The following is a 20,517-nucleotide window of genomic DNA, read 5'->3' on the forward strand; positions in this document are numbered from 1 at the left end:
TTCAGAAACTTAAGGCTTTATTTGCAGACTCTGTACTGCTCTACCTTCTAGATTGTGGCCTTGGAGAAAGGGGTGACCCCAGCCCCTTCTTCCTTCAGGCTCTGGTTTGTAACTCCTCCCCCTCCTCTTGCTGGGCCTTGCCTCTTACTTCCTGCCCTGCTCCTGGCCCAGCCAGTTTGGGCAGTGCCTAGGGAGCCCTGAGTCCCAGTTCTTCCCAGGGACCAGCCCCGCCCACCGTGGCCCTGGGGGCTGAGGGCAGCCCAGGTGTCAGCCTTGCTCCTCAGCTGCCCCATTTCTCTGCTCTCTTTGCTCTTCCTCCTTCCAAGCTTAGCCCTCTAACCTGCCTCCTCACTAACCTCCCTTCAGTCCCAAGGCTCCAAGGCCTCATTTTCTGCTCCCTTTCAATCTCTCATTGACCTCTGTCTTACCCAGTCTATCACAAACCTCTCTCTACGTGCTCCACCCTCCTGTTCTTGCCAGGCTCTTCCTCACCCCTGTGCCAAGTAAGGGGTGAGGACCACTACAAGGAGTTCTAATTCAGCCAGGCTGACTTGAGGGCTCATGCTAAGAAACTGGGAATTGGATCCCAAACTGCTTAGCAGTGGATGACACTGTTAGGACCACCCCCACCAAAATCAAAGTGCTGGGACGTCTCTGTGATCCTTGACCACAGAAATCCAACTCAGAGCCTTGCCTCCTCCAGGCCCTGAGCCCACCCTCGAGTATTACAGGGGCCAATTAGAGGCCCAGGTCCTCACAGTATTCAGATGGAACTAAGTCCCATGAGGTGGCCTGGCCCTGCCAGTAGCCCCCTCAAAGGCCCCAGTACCCCAGTTTCCAGAAGTCTGTGGTCTTATGCCTACTACTCCCTAGCTGCCATGGCTGCTCAAACAAAGCAGAAGAATTTCTTCCATCGACAGCGAGAGAGGGTTCGCACACCTTTGGCGTTCAGTTTCTTCTCTAACCGGGCTTTGTGTTCAATGGCACTGAGGATAGCTGAGTCAAACACCTCCTTCAAGTTCTTCTGCGTCAAGGCAGAGCACTCGAGGTAGCAGGAGGCCCGGATCTTCTCAGCTAGACCCTGGGCCTGAGGTTGGGGCACAGGGCCCTCCCGGCCCCCCTGGTCCAGCTGAATCAGTACATTGACATCGTCCCTCAGGTCGGCCTGGGTGCCTACCAGCAGCACGGGAGCTTGGGGGTTGTGAGTGCGGATCTCAGGCAGCCATTTTTCTGTGATGTTCTGGAAAGAGCTGGGCTGCACCACGCTGAAGCAGGCTAGGAAGACATCGGTATCCGGGTAGCAGAGAGAGCGAAGACGGTCAAAATCTTCCTAGGAAGGGAAGACCAGATCTTTAGTAGGATTATCCCCTGCCACAGGGAAAAGGAACGTGTCTGCTTTTCACCTGGGGTTGCAGACCTGAGACTTCAAGGGCCAAGACCGTCTCCATTTCTTATCAATCCTCCAGCCCACCTTCTCCCAGACCATTAGAGGCCGCTCCCAGCTTCTCACCTGACCCGCTGTGTCCCAGAGCTCAATGCGCACCGGGGCTCCATCCACCAGGACTTGCACTGCAGGGTCAGGCAGGAGATATAGCGAGTCAGGAAGGGCGTCTTGGGCCCCACCAGACCTCACCAGCGCCACCTCGGGGCCTGCTCCCGTCCCTCTCCCGGGAGATTTCCTCGCCCTCCAGTCCCCGCGCCTGCCTCAGCCCCCGGGTGCACAACCCCACCCCCAGCCACGCGACCGCCGGGGCCGTTGAATGTACCGGAGAAGGTGTCCAGAGCTGTGGGCCGGTACCGGGCGGGGTACCCATTGCAGGTGTAGCTGACGATGAGGCTGCTCTTGCCCACGGCGCCGTCGCCCACCAGCACGCACTTGATGCCCAGCTCCGGGGACGCGCTGCCCCGCCGCGGGGGAGGGGTCGGGGCCCGGAGAGGGGACGACTCAGCCTCGCTCAGTTCCCGCGGGGGCATGGCCCGCTCCGGGGACAGCCCGGGATCAGGCTCCGCTGCGCTCGGGGAAGCAGATTCCACAGTGTGCCTCAGAGTCTGCCAAAGCCCGGCGCGCCGGCCAGCCGCTAACCCTGGGTATATATGGGGGCTCCGCCCACCTCATCTGCATGTCCCTTGCGGCCCAGGACCCCGCCCACCCGCCAAACCCTGTCCCTGGCCTCCCAGGGCAGCGAACCCCATGAGGTCTGGCAATCACATACCCCGAGAAGGCGGAGAGCCAGGCCAAAAACTGGCGCTCAGAGAATCACACAGGTACAAGGACAAAGAATCGCCAAAATGAGGCAGATCTAGATATCTTGGCAGAGAAAAAAATCCAGGATTTATTGTTAGGAGGAAGAAGCAAGTTGCAGAACACATAATACAGCATGTTCAAATTAAAACTTCTTTCAAATTAAAACAAAAACCTAGATATATGTTTGCACGAGTATAAAAGTCTGGATAATAATTTTTTTTAACAGCTAGAGTCTACCCCCAATTTTTTTTTTTTACATTTATTTATTTTTGAGAGACAGAGCATGAACAGGGGAAGGAAAGAGAGAGAAAGAGGCACAGAATCCGAAGACAGGCTCCAGGCTCTGAGCTAGCAGTCAGCACAGAGCCCTACGCGGGGCTCGAACCCACGAACCGAACCGTGAGATCATGACCTGAGCTGAAGTCGGATGCTCCACCAATTGAGCCACCTAGGATAATAATTTTCTTAATTAAAGAATGATTTTTAAAAATACACAGATTATGGGGGTGCCTGATTCAGTCCTTAGAGCCCGAGACTCTTAATTTCAGAGTTGGAAATTCTAGCTACACATTCTGTGTAGAGATTACTTAAAAAGTAAAATCTTAAAAAAAATAAAAAACTATATAGGTCATGAAAAGCTAGAAGATCAACTCAAGCATGAACACACAAGGCAGGAACTTACTGTACTCCCACGGAAAAACTTCCTTTAGATTAGGCAGGCTTTAAACACCTTCACTAGGCTCTGCTAAAGGAATTCTGGGTGCTAGAGAAGCTACTTGGGGAGGATCTCCAAGGACAATTCAACATTTGAATATTTTCTAAATCCCCAAAGTGCCTAATATCTTCATTATCATCATCATCATCAAAAAAGCACATAGTAATTAGTTATTTGCTGAATGCTGTTCTGGGCCACCCACTGTCCTTACCCCAGAAGGAGTTTACAGATGGAGACAAGATATCCCAAGTAGCTCTAGGAAGCTCACCAAGAGAGCTAATTTCATCTCTTTATTGCAGCCACTCAAATGACACCAGGCCCAGAATCCTTTCTCTGAATTCCAAGGCAGTCTTTCATCTCTGCCTGTGTACAAAGATCATTGAAAACACCTCATTCATGAGTTGTTGCAGAGAGAGTGTTGGGAAGAGAGGGGCAGTGAATATTAAAGAAAAGAGATAATCCCGTTTCTTAAATAGTTGGTAGTATAAAAATCCATAAATCCAAATCTCTAAAATTCTTGAGAAAAAGTCTCAGGATCCTTGAGGATTTTTCTTTTTCCTTCATTCCTTTTTTTCTTCCTTCCTGGCTCCCTTCCTTGTCAAAGGTTGAGGCTGGAGCACCTGGGTGATACAGGTTAACGTCCTACTCTTGATTTTGGTTAGGATCACAGTCTCACAGTTCCTGGGATAGAGCCCCACGTTGGGCTCTCCGCTGACAGTGTGGTACCTGCTTGAGATTCTCTCTCTCTCCCCTTTTTTGCCCCTCTCTCATGAGCACTCCCTCTCTTTCAAAATAAATCAATAAACTTAAAAAAAAAAAGTTAAGGACAACAGCCAGAAAGTTGTTGATTTAGCCATTAAAATCTTGACTGTGGTTCAGGGCGTCTGGGTGGCTCAGTCAGTTAAGCATCCAACTTTGGCTCAGGTCATGATTTCGCAGTTGGTGAGTTCAAGCCCTGTGTGGGGCTCTGTGCCGACAGCTTGGAGCCTAGAGCCTGCTTCGGATTCTGTGTCTCCCTCTCTCTGTCCCTCCCCCGATCCTGCGCGCGCTCTCCCTCTCTCTCTCACTCTCTGTCTAAAATAAATAAAGTTAAAAAAAAAAAAAAAGCTTGACTGTGTGGAAAATGGTAGGACCCTCCCCAATATCCACTTCTATATCCCAAAGTCTACATCCTACATTCCCTAAGATTAAATATCTGGGGATGCTAGTAATACCTAATTTTAGCCCCAAAGAATAAGTTTACTCATCTAGGATGTGAAACAGGCCCCAAAATTTTGTCTTGCCATCATATCCCCCATGAGGTCCAAAAGCAGTTCTTTCTTGCTCTCCTGGAAAGGGAGGCAAGAATGAGGATTTGAAAAGACATGCACATCAGGAGATCTGTCCTAGTAGTCCTACTCCTTTGGCTCATTAGCTGTGTGACTCCCAAGAAATTACTTGATCCATCTCGGAGTTATAAAATGACAGATGAAGCATGTTTATTTCTTAAAGCACTTCTGGTGTTCACAATCTGTAATGCAGGGAACCAAGTGTCTGGGACAAAATTACTACACACACACATAGAGGCTCTTCTTCACAGAAGTCTTATCCTTTTAGCCAGTTTTAATAATAGTTTTATTATAGCTGTAAATTTGATGGTAATCCTGTTTAATTCTTTCTGCAGATAGGAAGGATATATCTAAATAATACACAAATGGGGGGAGGTGTCTGTCTGGCATGGAGAAAAGCCCTGACTTGGTCTGCGACAGGCCCCATGGGTGGGGACACTTTCTGACCTAGGTCCCTCTGTCTGAGCTGGTTTAAGGACAGTCTTGCCAGCAAGAGGGGGAGGGTGGAGACAACCCTGAGAGCTGGTGAGTCACCTGTTTCTCAGCGAAGGACTTGCAGTTGTAACTTCTACTGCTGGGAAAGTCCCCTCCTAATGGTGGGTTGTGCCTTATTCCTGTCCACCTGACAGATCATCTGTCCAGCTTCCAGCCAGACACACATTTGCTAAGATTAAAACTTGGCTCTAACATTGGGTCGCCTGAGTAGCGTAGTCAGTTAAGTGTCTGACTTCGACTCGGGCCATGATCTCGGGGTTTGTGGGTTCGTGGGTTCATGGGTTCAAGCTCCATATCAGGCTCTCTGCTGTGGGTGCCAAGTCTGCTTTGGATCCTCTGTCCTTCTCTCTGCCCCTTCCCTGCTTCCTTTCCCCACCCTTCTCAAAAATAAATAAACATTAAAAAAAAAAAAGCTTGGGGCACCTGAATGGCTCAGGCGGTTAAGTGTCTATTTTAGGCTCAGGTCATGATCTTGCAGTTTGTGAGTTCCAGCCCCGAGTTGGGCACTGTGCTGACAGCAGAGCCTGGAGTCCATTTCGGATTCTGTGTCTCCCTCTCTCTCTGTCCCTCCCCTGCTTGTTCTCTCTCTCTCTCGCTTTCCCCCTCCCACAAAAATAAACATTAAAGAAAAACTTGGCTCTAACATTCTCTTTAAAGAAATGATTGATTATGATTGATTTGAGGCCTGGGGCAGGAAATATGCAAGATGAGCCTGGAGCTCTGTGGTAAAGAAAGTAAGGAAGTCCTAAGCAAACAAAACAACAGGAAGATAGAGGTACATCAAGTGGACACAGAGCCAATTGAAAGAGCTTCCGAAGGGCAAATTTGGGACAATTATGCAATAAAATAAAGGAATATTAGATTATAACCCAAAGTATAAAATAAGTATCCACAAGTCTATTCTGATATAAATAAATGATTGAATATATAAATAAATGGGCAATAATAGACAAATCTTCTGTGGAGAATTCCAAAACATGTACCTAGATACTCAAATCTGGAGGTGGAACATAACCCCCCCACTCCTTAAGTGTGAGCTATGCACAGTGACTTCCTTCCAAAGAAGACAGTATGAAAACCGTGGGGGTGGGGGAGAGTAACTTCACAGCGGAGAATCCTAACAAACACTCCCTCCCCAGTTGATTAAGATTAAGATCAACATCGATAAGTCAAGGTGATAGTATGTACCCTTTTGTATGATGTAATGAGGACAGCATTTTTCCTCTGTGGTCTTCCCTACAAGAAACCTCGGTCTAATCATGGGGAAAACATCCGAAAAGTTCCACCTGGGAGACATTCTACAAATTTCCTGTCCAATACTCCTCCAAACTCTCAAGGTCATCAGGAACAAGGAAAATCTGAAAAACTGCCACAGTCAAGAGGAGCCTAAGGATAATGGCAACTAAATGTAACGTGGCTGGTGTTCCAGAAGGTAGCTGGATGGGGTCCTGGAACTGAAAGAAGGCATTAGGGAAAAACTAAGGACTTCTGAATAACATATGAATTTAGTTAATAATAATGTATCAGTGCTGGTACCGTGTAAGATATTCATCATGGGGGAACCTGGGTTGGAGGTATACAGAAACTCTCTATTTAATTTTTCTGTAAAACTTAAACTGTTCTAAAATTTAAAAAAGAAAATACCCCAAAAGCTAAAACGTGGCCCTGACATTGAGTCACGGCAGTAATAACATTTTGTTTCCAAAATGTCCAACACAGTTGGATGGGGCTTTAGACTCGTAAAAGTCCTTTGTTACCCTGTCTTATAGGAAGCCAGGTGAGCCTACTGGGGGAGAGGGTGAGTATATTGGAGCCCAGAGGAACTAGGGGACTCACCCAACATTAAAGAAGCTAGTGGGCTCCTGGGCGGCTCAATCAGTTAAGTGTCCGACTTTGGCTCAGGTCATGACCTTGCCTTTCCTGAGTTTGAGCCCCACATCGTGCTCTTTGCTGTCAGTGCAGAGCCTGCTTCAGATCCTCGGTCTCCTTCTCTGTGCCCTTCTTCCCCCACTCACACTTGCTCACCCTCTCTCTCTCTTTCAAAAATAAATAAATATTTAAAAAATGAAACTTGATTCTGGAAAAGAAATAAAAAATAAAGAAGGTTCACAGGTTTGCCCTCAGGTGTGATCAAGTTCTTAAGTATTTCTGTTATTCCCTTGTCTTATTTAAAATTACTGGGATGCCTCAATGGCTCAGTTGGTTAAGCGTCCGACTTTGGATCAGGTCATGATCTCGTGGTTCGTGAGTGCTCAGAGCCTGGAACCTGCTTTAGATTCTGTCTCCTTCTCTCTCTCCTCCACTCACATTCTTTCTTTCTCTCTCAAAAAATAAACATTAAAAGAAATTTTAATCACTACATACACTCAGATACTTATAGCAGAACCTCAATAAGAATAAACCAAAATAAATCTATCCCTACCCCACCATTATGATTTTCCTACTGCTGAAAAGGGGGTTAACAACAACAACAACAACAACAAAACACTGGTTGTGGGGTAGCATTTGCTCAACAAGGTCAGTGTTCAGGCTCATTGTGAGAGAAACACACTTCATGCAGTCTTTCTCCATTTCTGCCACACACTCTGCTCCAAGGCCCTCCTGTCAGGCCTGCTGCTGAGAAGAAGCCCAGAGAAGAATCGTATATTTAACACTTGATTTGTCAATCACACCTCAGTAGAGCTGGGAAAAACATCACTTATTTATCAACATACTGCTGCTGCTGCTGCTGCTGCTGCTGCTGCTGCTGCTACAATAAGTAGACTACACACTATCTGAGCTTTTCAGTTAATTGGGTTACTGGATTTTCTCCTTGGTGTACTTGTGTCCTGGGAGGGAGTTGGTGGCAAACTCAGCAGCCTGGGCTGAGCTGACCTCATGGTCTTCCGTGGGGACCAGATCTTGCTAGCCAACCCTCCCGACCAACCCCATCTGTGTTGTCCATGTCATCCATGTCATCTGTGACAAGGCTCAGGCTGCCTACGGGGCTTCCTTCTTGCCCTGCATCCTCCTCCTAACTCAGCCTTAGCTTCTGCTTCTTTCTCTCCAAATCCTCTCCATCTAGCTAATCCCAACTGCTACTGCCCCACCTCAAGCCTCTCTTTCCTGCCCAGACCTTGCACTCAAGCCCTGGCCGGTATTTTTTTTAACGTTTATTTTATTTTTGAGGGAGAGAAATACAGAGAGTGAGCAGGGAATGGTCAGAGAGAAGGGGAGACACAGAATCTGAAGCAGGCTCCAGGCTCTGAGCTGTCAGCACAGAGCCCGACGCGGGGCTCAAACCCACAAACTGCGAGATCATGACCTGAGCTGAAGTTGGTCACTTAACCGACTGAGCCACCCAAGCACCCCGGTATTTTTTTTAAGTGTATTTATTTATTTTGAGAGAGACAGAGACAGCACAAGTGGGGGAGGAGAAGAGAGAGGGAGAGAGAGAAAATCCCAAGCAGGCTCTGCAGTGTCAGTGCAGAGCCAGACATAGGGCTCAAACCCACAAACCATGAGATCATGACTTGAGTGGAAACCAAGAGTTGAACACTTGACTGAGCCACTGAGATGCCCCACTGGCCAGTATTTTTTAAAGGCCTGCAGGAGTTGCCACCTAAAAGTTCATCTAAAAGGACTCCCCTCTTGGGGCATCTGACTGGCTCAGTTGGAAGAGCATTCGACTCTTGATTCCAGGGTCATGAGTTCGAGCCCCAAGCTGACTGTAGAGATTATTAAAAAAAAAAAAAAAACCCTCAAAAAAAAAAAAAAAAGTAAAAGTCCTCCCCTCCTAACTTCCTTATTTATGACAACAGCAGCATGATTCATTCAAGCTAATGAATTGGAAGGAGTTGGAACTAAACAGTCTCCAAACTTCACAATGCACTTGGACTTCTTTCTCTCCATCATCTTCAGTCTTTAGTCTTTTCTGTGCAGTACTGAACTCCCCTCTTCCTTCTAGCATCCTTTTTGCCAGAATAATCACCTCTGCTTGCCTCCCATCTTTGCTTTGTTCATTTCTAGTGCACCCAAGCTTCCTAAGACAACAAATTTACTCTGTAGTTCTCCTATTCAAATCCTACAATGAATCCCTTTCAGCCAATGGATAGTGTCTGAGTCTCGACCTGGCATTCCATATTCTCCAGTTAGAGTACACCCCCAGCCCCCAGCAAATGATCCTTCAAAGAATTTTTATTGACATGGGGAAATGTTAAAAGATAACATTAAATGACACAGAATTATATAAACAGTTTGAGCCCAAGTATCAAAAAATATATATATATACAGTTAGAATAGAAGGGAGTCCTAGAGCACCTAAGTGGCTCTGGCAGTTCAGTGTACAACTCTTGATTTGGGCTCAGGTCATGACTCTAGGGTGAGGAGATCGAGCCCCACATTGGGCTCTGCACTGAGCATTGAGCTTGCTTAAGATTCTCTCTCCCTCCCTCTGTCCCTTCCCTGCTCATTCTCTTTATCTCTCATAAATAAATAAATATATAAATAAATAGAAATTTTTAAAAAAGAGAGTCCTACATGAAGGATGTATGTTAAAATATGGAGCCATCCCCACTAGCTGGGAAACTTATTTTGCCTGACATATAATGAGCACCAAGCACATGTCAGCTATGAATAATATTACATTGCTTATCAGCATCTGCTCCTTTTTCTGCAATGAACATGCTACTTTTGCACAGAAAAAGTTATTGAAATTAAAAATGTATATTTATTGTGTATTTAGGGGGGAAAGGAGGAAATGTGCCAACAAGTAAACAATGATTACCTCTAAATGGCAGGATGATGAATAGTCTGTTTCCTTCATTCTTTCATTCCATAAGGTTCTTTGAGAACCCACTGTGGGCCAGGCACTGTGAAAGTGCTGAGTGCGCAGCAGTGAGCAAAACGGGGCTTCTCTGTTTCCCCACTTTGCTCTACGCTACACTAACTGCCCCCTTCCCTGAAGCCATAGTCTGTTTCACTACTTTTGAGAACACTCCATGTTTCCTCTGTGTATGTCTCACACTTCAAATACCTAGAAGACAGAGAAGGTCTTATACAATGTCTGGCTCTTACTGCCCCAGTCCAGTGGCACCCCACGGAGTAGGAGCTAATTACCTATTTGCAGAATGAATAAAGGGATGGTGAGGCATGGCTTGCCAAATGATAAAAAGACCTGTGGGCAGCACCACCTACCTTCCCTGAGGCGACAGCACTAGTCCAAATCCATAGTTTCTTCTCCCCAAAGATTGACTCCACTGTCTAAAGCCTCTTCTAGAAATGAAGCTGGGGCCTGATATCAATGAAGTCTGCTGCTGCGGTTAACCCTAGACCATGCATTAGCCTTTGATGATGACGATGATGATGATAAACACCAGCAACTTTGCAAAGCTTGTATAAACTAGAATTTTACATTTGTAAATAGGGATATTTAAATCACTTAGCAACTGCTATAGTCTCAGAAAGATGCAAGCCCTTGTGCTGTAGCAGCTTTTGAGAAGATTTTATGTCCAACATTAACCCCTTAGTGGCTGTATCCTAGGCAGGAGTGACACGGTGAGGCACACTCAGGGAAGTGTGTATTTTAATGACTGGTATGGTCATGCTGGTGTGTACCTGCTCAACTTCTTGGGTCCGGCTGGATTTGGAATGAGTGTAAACTAAGCAAGGAGGGCTCAGAGACAGCCTGAAGAAACAGCAGGAATCAGTCCCAGGGGAGAAACTAAAACTAGCTCATCCTGGCTGGGGAGCAGACTGAGGAGCAAGGAACTGGCAAGGGAGGCAGGAGCCCCATCAAGTCGCACCAGAGCTGCTCATCCTGTGGATTTATTTCCAGGGGGAGCAGCTAGGCCTAGAACAACAGGACTGAGGAGTGTCTTGGGGTGCCGAACTTTGAGTGCTAAAATTGGGAAGGCCAGTTACCCCAACCGGATCTGTTTTTGCTCCTGTGAGCAGTTCCAGTGTGCTCTTCAGAAAGACTGCAGCACCTGAAACTGGAAACAGAGCAGACTTTTTCAGACCAACGTGAAATCAGCAGTCACTATTTTGTGGAAGTACTAATATGAAAGGTATGGGTTTTTGTTCACATGTAAATTCGCATAGGGGCACCTGGGTACCTTAGTCGATTAAGCGTCTGACTTCTGCTCAGGGCATGATCTCAGTTTGTGAGTTTGAGCCCCGTGCTAACAACTCTGTGCTAACAACTCAGATCCTGGAGCCTGCTTCAGATTCTGTGTCTCCCTCTCTCTCTCTGCCCCTCCCCTGCATGTGCTCTCTCTCTCTCAAAAAATGAGTAAAAGTTAAAAAAATTAAAAAATATTCATATAATGCTAGTATTTGCAAATCAAATTCCTTTCCCCTCTTTTATTCTCAAATGACAATTTTGTCAACAAGAGATAAACTTGCTTGGTGGTCAAGAGCATGGACTGTGGGCCACAGCACCTGCATTAGTATCCAGATTGTGTTACCTCCTAGCTGTTGTCTTCTCTGGGCCTCAGTTTCCTTGTCTATAAAATGGGATTAGAATAGTACCTAACTCACATTATGTTATGAGGATTAAATGAATTATGGAGAATGCTTAGAATAGTGCCCATAGAGAGTGCTCTGCAAGGGTGCTCTATTATTATAATTATCTTTTCCCTGGGTAGGGCAATTTCTTCGGATGAAATCATGGTCCTGCCTGAGAATGAACGATACACATTTGTCAGGTAAGGTGAGGTTCACAATTTTATCTTCTGTGACCCAGATAGGGAACACAAAAAGAAATTAGCTTTTATTAAAGTCATCATCTTAATATCCTGGTACTGTTATTATTTTATTTTATGCATGAGGAAATCGAGCCTCCATAGAAGTGAAGTGACCTGCCCATGGCCTCAAGGCTAAGAGAAAGCCAGGCTATGGAGCCCAGATCTGTGCTCCAACACCACCCTCTTTTCAGTCCTCCCCCTAAGAATTAAGGGCTACTTGGGGCACCAGGGTGGCTCAGTTAAGCATCTGACTTTGGCTCAAGTCATGATCCTACAGTACGTGGGTTTGAGCCCTGTCTCGGGCTCTGGGCTGACAGTTGAAACCCTGGAGCCCGCTTCGGATTCTGTCTCTCTCTCTCTTGCTGTCCCTCCCCTTCTCTCACTGTCTCTCTCTCTCTCTCTCTCTCTCATAAATAAATAAAACATAAAAAACTTAAAAACAAGAATAAGTAAACATTAAACATTATTTTTTAAAAAAGGAACTATGGGCTACAGAGGGGGCCTGTGAGTGGATCAGTTGATTGAGCGTCCGACTTTGGCTGAGGTCAAGATCTCATGGTTTCGTGGGTTCAAGCCCTGCATCAGGTCAGCACAGAGCCTGCTTCAGATTCCCTCCTCCCTCTCTCTCTGATCCTCCCCTACTTGCACTTTCTCAAAAATAAATAAACATTTAAACATTTTTGAAAAAAAAGAATCATGAGCTACAGGAGCACCTGGGTGGCTCAGCTATGTGAGCGTTTGACTCTTAGTTTCAGCTCAGGTCATGGTCTCAAGGTCATGGGATCAAGCCCCAAGTGGGGCTGCATGCTGAGCATGGAGCCTGCTTGAGATTCTCTCAATCTCCCTCTTCCCCTCTCCCCCACTGGTATGAGCTCTTGCTCTCTTTCTCTAAAATAAAAATATTATTTATTTTTTAAGAATTTCCTTTTTACTTTTTAAATTGTATTTATTTATTTTTATGTTTTTTTATTTATTTTTGAGAGACAGAGAAAAACAGTGTGAGCAGGGGAGCGTCAGAGAGAGAGGGAGACACAGAATCGGAAGACTGGCTCCAGGCTCTGAGCTGCAGCAGAGCCTAATGTGGGGCTCGAACCTACAAACTGCGAGATTGTGACCTGAGCTGAAGTTGGATGCTTAACCGACTGAGCCACACAGACCCCCCCCCAATAAAAATTTCAAATTACAAAAAAAAAAGGCACATCTGCATGGCTCAGTTGGTTAATCGCTAGACTCTCAGTTTCAGCTCAGTTTATGACCTCAAGGTTTTGTGAGTTCGAACCCCATATTGGGCTCTCAGCCTGCTTGGGATTCTATCTGCCCCTCCCCTACTCGTGCTGTTTTTGTCTCTCTCAAAATAAATAGAGAAACTTAAAACATTTTTGAAAAAATTATAAAAAAGAATTATGGGCTATAAAGCAGGCTATTTATTGTTTTATTATCTTTTGCCATTTAAACATGGATTACATTTTTTTCCTAATTTTTAAATGTTTATTTAAGGGCACCTGGGTGGCTCAGTCGGTTAAGCCTCCGACTTCGGCTCAAGTCAGATCTCACGTTCGTGGGTTCGAGCCCTGCGTCAGGCTCTGTGCTGACAGCTAGCTCAGAGCCTGGAGCCTGGTTCGTGTTCCGTGCCTCCTCCTCTCTCTGCCTCTCCCCCTCTCATTCTCTGACTCTCTCTGTATCAAAAATTAATAAAACATTAAAAAAATAAATGTTTATTTATTTTGAGAGAGAATGCACAGGGGAGGGGCAGAGAGAGAGGCCAATAATTACATTCTGACATTTGGTCAGAGATAGTTTTAAAGTTTTGTGTTGTGATCAACTTTATTTATATATTATTACATAGAAGGTACACCCATTTTATATATTTATTTCTATATAAGTAAAGTTGATCACAACACAAAAATTTAATGAGTTTTGACCAGTGTGTTCACCTCTACAGTCACCACCACCTGCACAATCAAGATAGAGAATATTTCCATCTCCCCTAAAAAGTTCCTTCCTGTTCCTTTCTAGTCAATCCTCCACCCCCCATACCAGGTCCCAGGAAAATACTGATCAGCTTTTCTGTTGCTAAAGCTTAATGTTTGCCTGTTTTACAACTGCAAATAAACAGAAGCATCTTCTGTGGTCTCTTTTACGTCTGGCTTCCTGTGCTAAACCATTTTTGAGATTCATTCATGTGCTTGTGCGTTGAAGTAATTTGTTTCTTTTTATTACTGAATAGTATTCTGTAGTATGGATGTGCTGCTGTTTGTTTGTTCTCTTGTTCATAGACACTGAGCTGTTTCTAGTTTGGGGCTATTATGAATAACGTTGCTATAAATATTTATGTGTAAATCTTTGTGCAGACAGATGTTTTCTTTCTCTTGGGTGTATATGACCCAGGTCACAGAGTAAGTGCCTGTTAAGCAGCTGTAAATGGCTGCAACATTTTACATGCCCACCACCAGTGAGTTCCAGTTGCTTTACAACCTCATAACACCAAGTATCAGTGGTCTTTTTACACACTTTGAATGTATAGTTGTGTGGTTGCTATTGTTCTTAATTCCTGTATGAGGCCATGTGGGTGAGTCTATAGGCAAGTTTAGCTCAGACACGTGCAGTGTGATGTAGTGTGAGCATGTAACTGCACATTAACACGTCAAGTCATTCATTAATTCAACAGGCACTTCCCAAGTACTCACAGGGTGTTAGGTTTTATGATCTAAAACGTTGGAGGCAGGGGGAGGGCTGGTTATTAGATTTTACTGGGTTCCACTGGCTGAGGCATCTTTTGAAATATCTCCTAGACTAAAGGATAGATAAGAAGCACAGCAGCTGGCTCTGAGACAGTGCCCTGAAAATTATTATTCTCTGGGCACTGTCCCTAAATGGACTGTGGCAGAGGTTTGGCTCTCAGACAATCAGAACGTTAGAGATGGTCTAGTTCTACCTTCATAGTTTACAGCTGAGTGAAGGAGAGGTGCTGGAGGTGGGGAGGTAGGTGACTCGTCCAGCAGCATCTGGCTGAGTTAAGTTCCATATCCTGAAAAGACGGGGTCCCTGGAGAAACAGCAGGGTGGTGTTGGGGAGAGCAAAAGCCAGCATGGGAGGGAATCCCAACAGAGGTGGTTCTGAGACAAAGCATGGACCCCACCAAGACTCCATTGCCCCTTAAAAGAAGTTTATAAAACTATGCTGATTTTTAAAACTTTTCATCTTAAGACCAAAATATTACAAAGGATGTCACCTCTAGCATACGGTTAATACTGACATTTAAAGAAAACAATCACCTCATTTTTTTACATGTATGCATGAAATCTAACTACTAAAGCAACATTAAAAAATGCATCCATTTGGGCCTGGCTCAGTTGGACAAGAGTCTGTCTCTTGGTTTCGGCTCAGGTCATGATCTCACCGTTCGTGAGTTTGAGGCCCCCCATTGGGCTCCACACTGACAGTGTAGAGTCTGCTTGAGATTCTCTCTCCCTCTCTCTCTACCGCTCCCCCATGCTTGCGCTCCTGCATGCACTCTCCCTCTCTCTCTCAAAATAAATAAATAAACTTAAAAAAATTTATTTTGGAGGCACCTGGGTGGCTTAGATGGTTGAGCATCCAACTTGGGCTCAGGTCATGATCTCATGGTTGGTGAGTTCGTGAGTTCAAGACCAGCATAGCGCCTGCTGCTGTCAGCCTGGAGCCTGCTTCAGATCCTCTGTCCCTCTCTCTCTACCACTTCCTAGCCCATGCTTTCTCTCTATTTTTGAAATAAACAAACATCAAGAAAAAGATTTTATTTTTAAATAATCTCTACACTCAACATGGGGCTCAAACTCACAACTCCAAAATCAAGAGTTGTATGCTCTACAGAGTGAGTCAGCCAGGTGCCTCTATTTTTAACTAGTTATATATATGTTTTTGAACATTATATTGTTATATTTTTTTGCTACTGTAGGGCTCTGGGTCTTACATTGTTTTCTTTTGAATGAAGTTATCATTAAAATTATTATTCAACTGATCAAAACAAATATGTTATACATTTTGATAAAAATACATGGGGCGCCCGGGTGGCTCAGTCGGTTAAGCCCCGACTTCGGCTCAGGTCAGATCTCACATTCGTGGGTTCAAGCCCCGCGTCGGGCTCTGTGCTGACAGCTCAGAGCCTAGAGCTTGCTTCAGATTCTCTGTCTCCTTCTCTCTCTGCCCCCCCTCATGCTCTGTCTCTCTCTGTATCAAAAATAAATAAAACATTAATAAAAAAATACACATAAAAGGTAAAAATATATTGGGAATACATCTCTTCATGAGATACATAGGGCTTTTTTTTGTTTTTGTTTTCAATTACTTCATGTATTTGTAGATAGAATGCTTGAGTGAGACAAAGTTCAGCATCAATTCTCTTCCTATATTTTTTTGGTTTGTGTTGATCTAAATACGGCAAAAGCTTGTTCACATAAATGTTAGATGGGAATAGAAGGAGGTTTGAAATAGCAATGTCACTGGATTATGAGACTCCTTTCCAAATTAAATGCCAAAAATGTTAGTGATTTCAGTTTTCAATAAGCCAAAACCTGATTAGGTTCTCAAATTATATTCGGATTAAAGAAGTAGAAACCATTTGATGTGCAAAGGACTTGTTCCCTGTTCTTTATAGGAATATCAACAATAATCCCACAGGTCTCTTTGCTGGGCTCCCAGCAAAGATTTTAATGCCCTAAAGGAAGCACCATGACATGGAGGGTTTTTGTTTTTGTTTTTTTCTGTCCCAGTGAGTGAGTGGTGTCCTCTTCTTTGAAAAAGAGCAGCAGGGGAGGTGGAAGAGAACCTGCCTCTTCCTCCAAGGTACCTCCTTCTGCTCATCACTTTTAGGAAAGAGATGAGGGAAGCTGAAGACACTGATTTCCTTAAAACTGTTCAGCGCTCTGTGCCTCTTGGGGAGAGCCATTCATTCCCCTAAGGACGTGTGAACCCCAGTTTGAGAACCAATGACCTGACGATGCTTCTATTTCCCACCTAGACAAGTGGAAAAAGTGTCTGTATTCCCTCCCCTTCAATGTCTTCTCTGGGACCACTGAACCTATGATCCTAGAAGGAGGCAGGAAGGAAAGAAGTCAGGTTGGATCCATATATCCCTTGGGTGGGGCTTTGAGATTAACTCAGTGAAAGAAGGGATGACAGTAGCAGTGGGGGGGGGGGCTTTTTGAAAACAGGGGCCATTCAGATAGGTTTGGAAACATCTGGAAGGGAATCAAGTAGGAAGGAGAAGAGATTTACAATCTCTTGTAAAGGTTTGAGAAGAGGTGTTCTGCATTAGTAGGACCTTTGTTTAAAAAAATAATTAATTAAATTACTTATTTAAGAAAATTTTAATGTTTGTTTATGTTGAGAGAGAGTGAAAGCAGGGGAGGGGCAGAGAGAGAAGGAGAGAGAGAGAATGTCCCAAGCAGGCTCCATGCTGTCAGTGCAGAGCCCAAAGCAGGACTCGAATTCACAAGTTGTGAGATCATGACCTGTGCCAAAACCAAAAGTGGGAGCTTAAACAACTGAGCCACCCAGGCACCTGGGGCCTTTTTGATTTTTAAATGTTTATTTATGGATTTTGAGAGAGAGAGAGAGAGAGAGAGAATGCAAGCATGCCAGTGGGAGGAGGGGCAGAGAGAAAGGGAGAGAGAGAATCCCAAGCAGGCTCCTTGCTATCAGCACAAGCCCAAGGTGAAACTCACAATTGGGAGATCATGACCTGAGCCAAAGTCAAGAGTCAGATGCTTTACCCACTGAGCCACCCAGGCACCCCAGCTAGGGCACTGTATCCTTCAACATATTTTAACAATGTGCCAGGCCACACCCTAGGAGAAGATGTGTATGACACCTGTCCCCGGCCTTGGGGAGCTTATAGAGAGTCACCCCTGGGAAGGGGATGAAGAGGCAGGAAGGGGAGAGGTGAGAAGTGGATGAGGGGAAGGAGAGAAAGGGAAAGTGGAGAGGAGGAAGGGAAGGGCAAGAGGGAGGGAAGGGGCTGGAGAGGTGAAGGAGAGAGAGAGACTACTAGATAATTGTAAGGCACAACATGGGCAATCAGTACTGGAGGCGGGAGGAGCACCCAGGAGGGGCCCTGATCCTGGCAAGGGGAGAAATATCAGCATTCTTTCCAGGAAAGATCAAACCCCAAGACCATATACTTAAATGTCTGCAGAGGCCTGGTATATTCTGGGAACATCCTTAGACCAGCACGTCTGGAGCACTGAGAGATGAGTAGACAGACTAGATTGAGTTTAACTGGGGATGAGAAAGAACTTATGGGTTTCCTTAATAAGTTTCAAGGCTCTGTTTCAAAATGTATACACAGGGGGGCATCTGGACGGCTGTTGGTTAAGCGTCAATTGCAGCTCAGGTCATGATTTCATGGTCTGTGAGTTATAACCCCACATCGGGCTCCGCTCACTGACAGGGCAGAGCCTCCTTGGGATTCTCTCTCTCCCTCTCTCTCTGCCCCTTCGCAGCTCGTGCTTGTGCTCTCTGTCTCTCAAAATAAATAAATATTTAAAATAAAATATAAAATAAAATGTCTACATAGGAGTGCTTGGGTGACTCAGTCAGTTGAGCACCCAACTTCGGCTCAGGTCATGATTTTATGGTTCATGAGTTCGAGCCCCACATTGGGCTCTCTGTGCTGTCATTGCAGAGCCTGCTTCAATCCTCTGTCCTCCTCTCTGTCTGTCCCTCCCCCACTTTTGCACTCTCTCTCAAAAATAAACATTAAAAAATTAAAAATAAGTAAAATGTATACATATATTATGATTAAAATAAAAATTAAATTTAAAAACAAATTCCTAAATCTCCCATGCAGAATTTCAAATGATTTTTACTTCACCCTCACGGAAACATAAACCCCCATACCTTCAATGTGGCCTCTGTGTAGTGACTTCCTTCCAAAGACGACAGTATTGGAAGAGTAACTTTACAGTGGAGAAATCTGACATGAGCTACCTCAGCCAGGTGACCAAGGTCAACATCAACAGTGATGAGTCATGCTGATGGTATATACTCTTGATATGATGTGATGATAATGGTACTTTACCTCCCCTAAGCTCATAACCTCAATCTAATTACAAAACAAGATATCAGACAAATTCCAATATAAAACATCCTATAAAATACCTGCTCAGTACTCCTCAAAATTGTCAGGGTCATCAAAAACAAGTTAAGTCTGGGGGTGCCTGGCTGGCTCAGTCAGTAGAGCATGTGACTCTTAATCTTGGGGCCATGAGTTCAAGCCCCATCCTGGGCATGGAGCCTAGTTAAAATGAAAAAATAAATTAAATAAAATAAAACAAAATAACCAAGGGAAATCTGAAAAACTGCCACAGTTAAGAGGTGCCTAAGGAGACATTACAATTAAATGTATGGTGTTAACCTGGATGGAATCCTGGAACAGAAAAAGGACAGTAGGTAAAAACGGAGGAAATCTGAATAAAGTGTGGACTTTACTTAATAATTATGTTTCAATATTGACTTGTTAATTTTAACAACTGTGCCACATTAATTTAAGACATTCACAGTAAGGGAAACTGGATGTGAAGAACAGGGAGACCCTCTGCTATCTTCTTACTTTTCCATCAATCTAAAACTTCTAAAAAAGAATATGTATTAGTAAAAAACAAATTTGGGGCGGCTGGCTGGCTTAGTCAGAAGAGCATGTGACACTCGACACTCATGAGTTCAAACCCCGCATTGGGCATAGAGAGTACTAAAAAATTTATAAACAAACTTAAAAAAAATTGGGGTACCTGGGTGGCTCAGTTGGTTAAGCATCTGACTTTGGCTCAGGTCATGATCTCACAGTCCGTGGGCTCTGTGCTGACATCTCAGAGCCTGGATCCTACTTCAGATTCTGTGTCTCTATCTCTCTCTGCCCCTCCCTGCTCATACTCTGTCAATCTCTCTCTAAAAAAATAAATAAACATTAAAAAATGTTTTTAAAAATTACTCACTTAAGTCCGTCATGTCACTCCTTTTCTTTTGGGCCTTCAGTCAGTAAATAATTACTACTAATAGTTAACTTGAACATTTTTTTTGGTATAGGCACAGTGCTGAGAGATTTGCATAACATCCTGTAATCGCAGTGCCATAACATAGATTTTTCTCATTTTATAAATGTAGAAACTGAAGCATGAGAAAGGTCATGCATGCAACTGTTTAATGAATATTTATTAGTTAGTTACGACTGCCTCATGACGCTGGGCCTCTTCAAGTGAATGCCCTGCAGGGGCTGCATGTGCAACTGTCCAGAAGTAGCTCAATCATGTGACTTCTGCCACACCTCCGCCCAGCCCTTCCATCCCCTAGGCCACTGCCACTGCACCACCGGCCGGTCTCCCCAGGAGCTGTCCTTCACCCTTCCTTCATCCCCACATCTAACTTATCACTAAGCCAGGGGGCTCTTCCTCAAAAATGTCTCCCCAGTCTACTCTCACTCCAGGCTGGGCCCTCACCAGCCTGCTTCTGCCTCAGGTCTCATTCTTCTGATGTGGACTCCACCCAAGCCACCACCCTTTTTTCTAGAACCCACATCAGATGATCTCATCTCCAACCAAAGCTTTCTGATGGTCCATTCAATAGCTTTCATAATCTGGCCACAACTGGTCCCGTTTCCTGTGCTGCCCTACCCCTTGATGCTCCTGCAAACTTGCCAATGTTTGCAGGCCTATTCTCTTGGTTTTCTTAACTTGATGTCTGCTGAATGCCTACCTACTCTTTACTGCCCTTGGAAATCATACTTGCACTTCAGGTCTTAGCTCAAATTCACCTGCTTTCTTACGCTATTCCTCTCTCCCTGGCCCAGCAGTCAGCCCTTACCTATGTTGTGGCACGTGGCACACAGCTTGTGAGGGGTAGGAACTGGTGGATCCGGATCCCCAGCTGTGAGTTCCCTAAGACACCTCAGTATTCCTGTGCTCAGGTTTGTTTGGGTTATTCTCCATAATCAGCTTCTGTTATATCTAAGCAAAATGCCCATGCTTCTTAGTT

The 20,517-nt window shown here is 44.9% G+C and overlaps 1 protein-coding gene across 1 annotated transcript; it reads right to left on the reverse strand.

Annotated features, from left to right (window-relative positions):
* Positions 1-2,074, reverse strand: RHOV (ras homolog family member V). Its single transcript, XM_029950890.1, has 3 exons — positions 1,767-2,074; positions 1,511-1,569; positions 1-1,330 (listed from the first exon to the last, which is right to left on the reverse strand). Exons 1-3 carry the CDS (start codon positions 1,972-1,974, stop codon positions 887-889), a joined length of 711 nt encoding a protein of 236 aa, XP_029806750.1. The 5' UTR covers positions 1,975-2,074; the 3' UTR covers positions 1-886.
* Positions 2,075-20,517: the final 18,443 nt, after the last annotated feature.

The sequence above is a fragment of the Suricata suricatta genome, chromosome 9 (assembly GCF_006229205.1).
Source record: "Suricata suricatta isolate VVHF042 chromosome 9, meerkat_22Aug2017_6uvM2_HiC, whole genome shotgun sequence".
NCBI classification, from domain to species: Eukaryota; Metazoa; Chordata; class Mammalia; order Carnivora; family Herpestidae; genus Suricata; species Suricata suricatta.

Excerpts from the sequence above, each read along its gene's own strand:
- RHOV (XM_029950890.1), bottom strand. The coding sequence starts at position 1,974 with ATGCCCCCGCGGGAACTGAGCGAGGCTGAGTCGTCCCCTCTCCGGGCC. Across the intron at positions 1,570-1,766 it reads AGCTCTGGACACCTTCTCCG|TGCAAGTCCTGGTGGATGGA; the intron begins GTACATTCAACG and ends CTGACCCTGCAG. Across the intron at positions 1,331-1,510 it reads TCTGGGACACAGCGGGTCAG|GAAGATTTTGACCGTCTTCG; the intron begins GTGAGAAGCTGG and ends TTCCCTTCCTAG.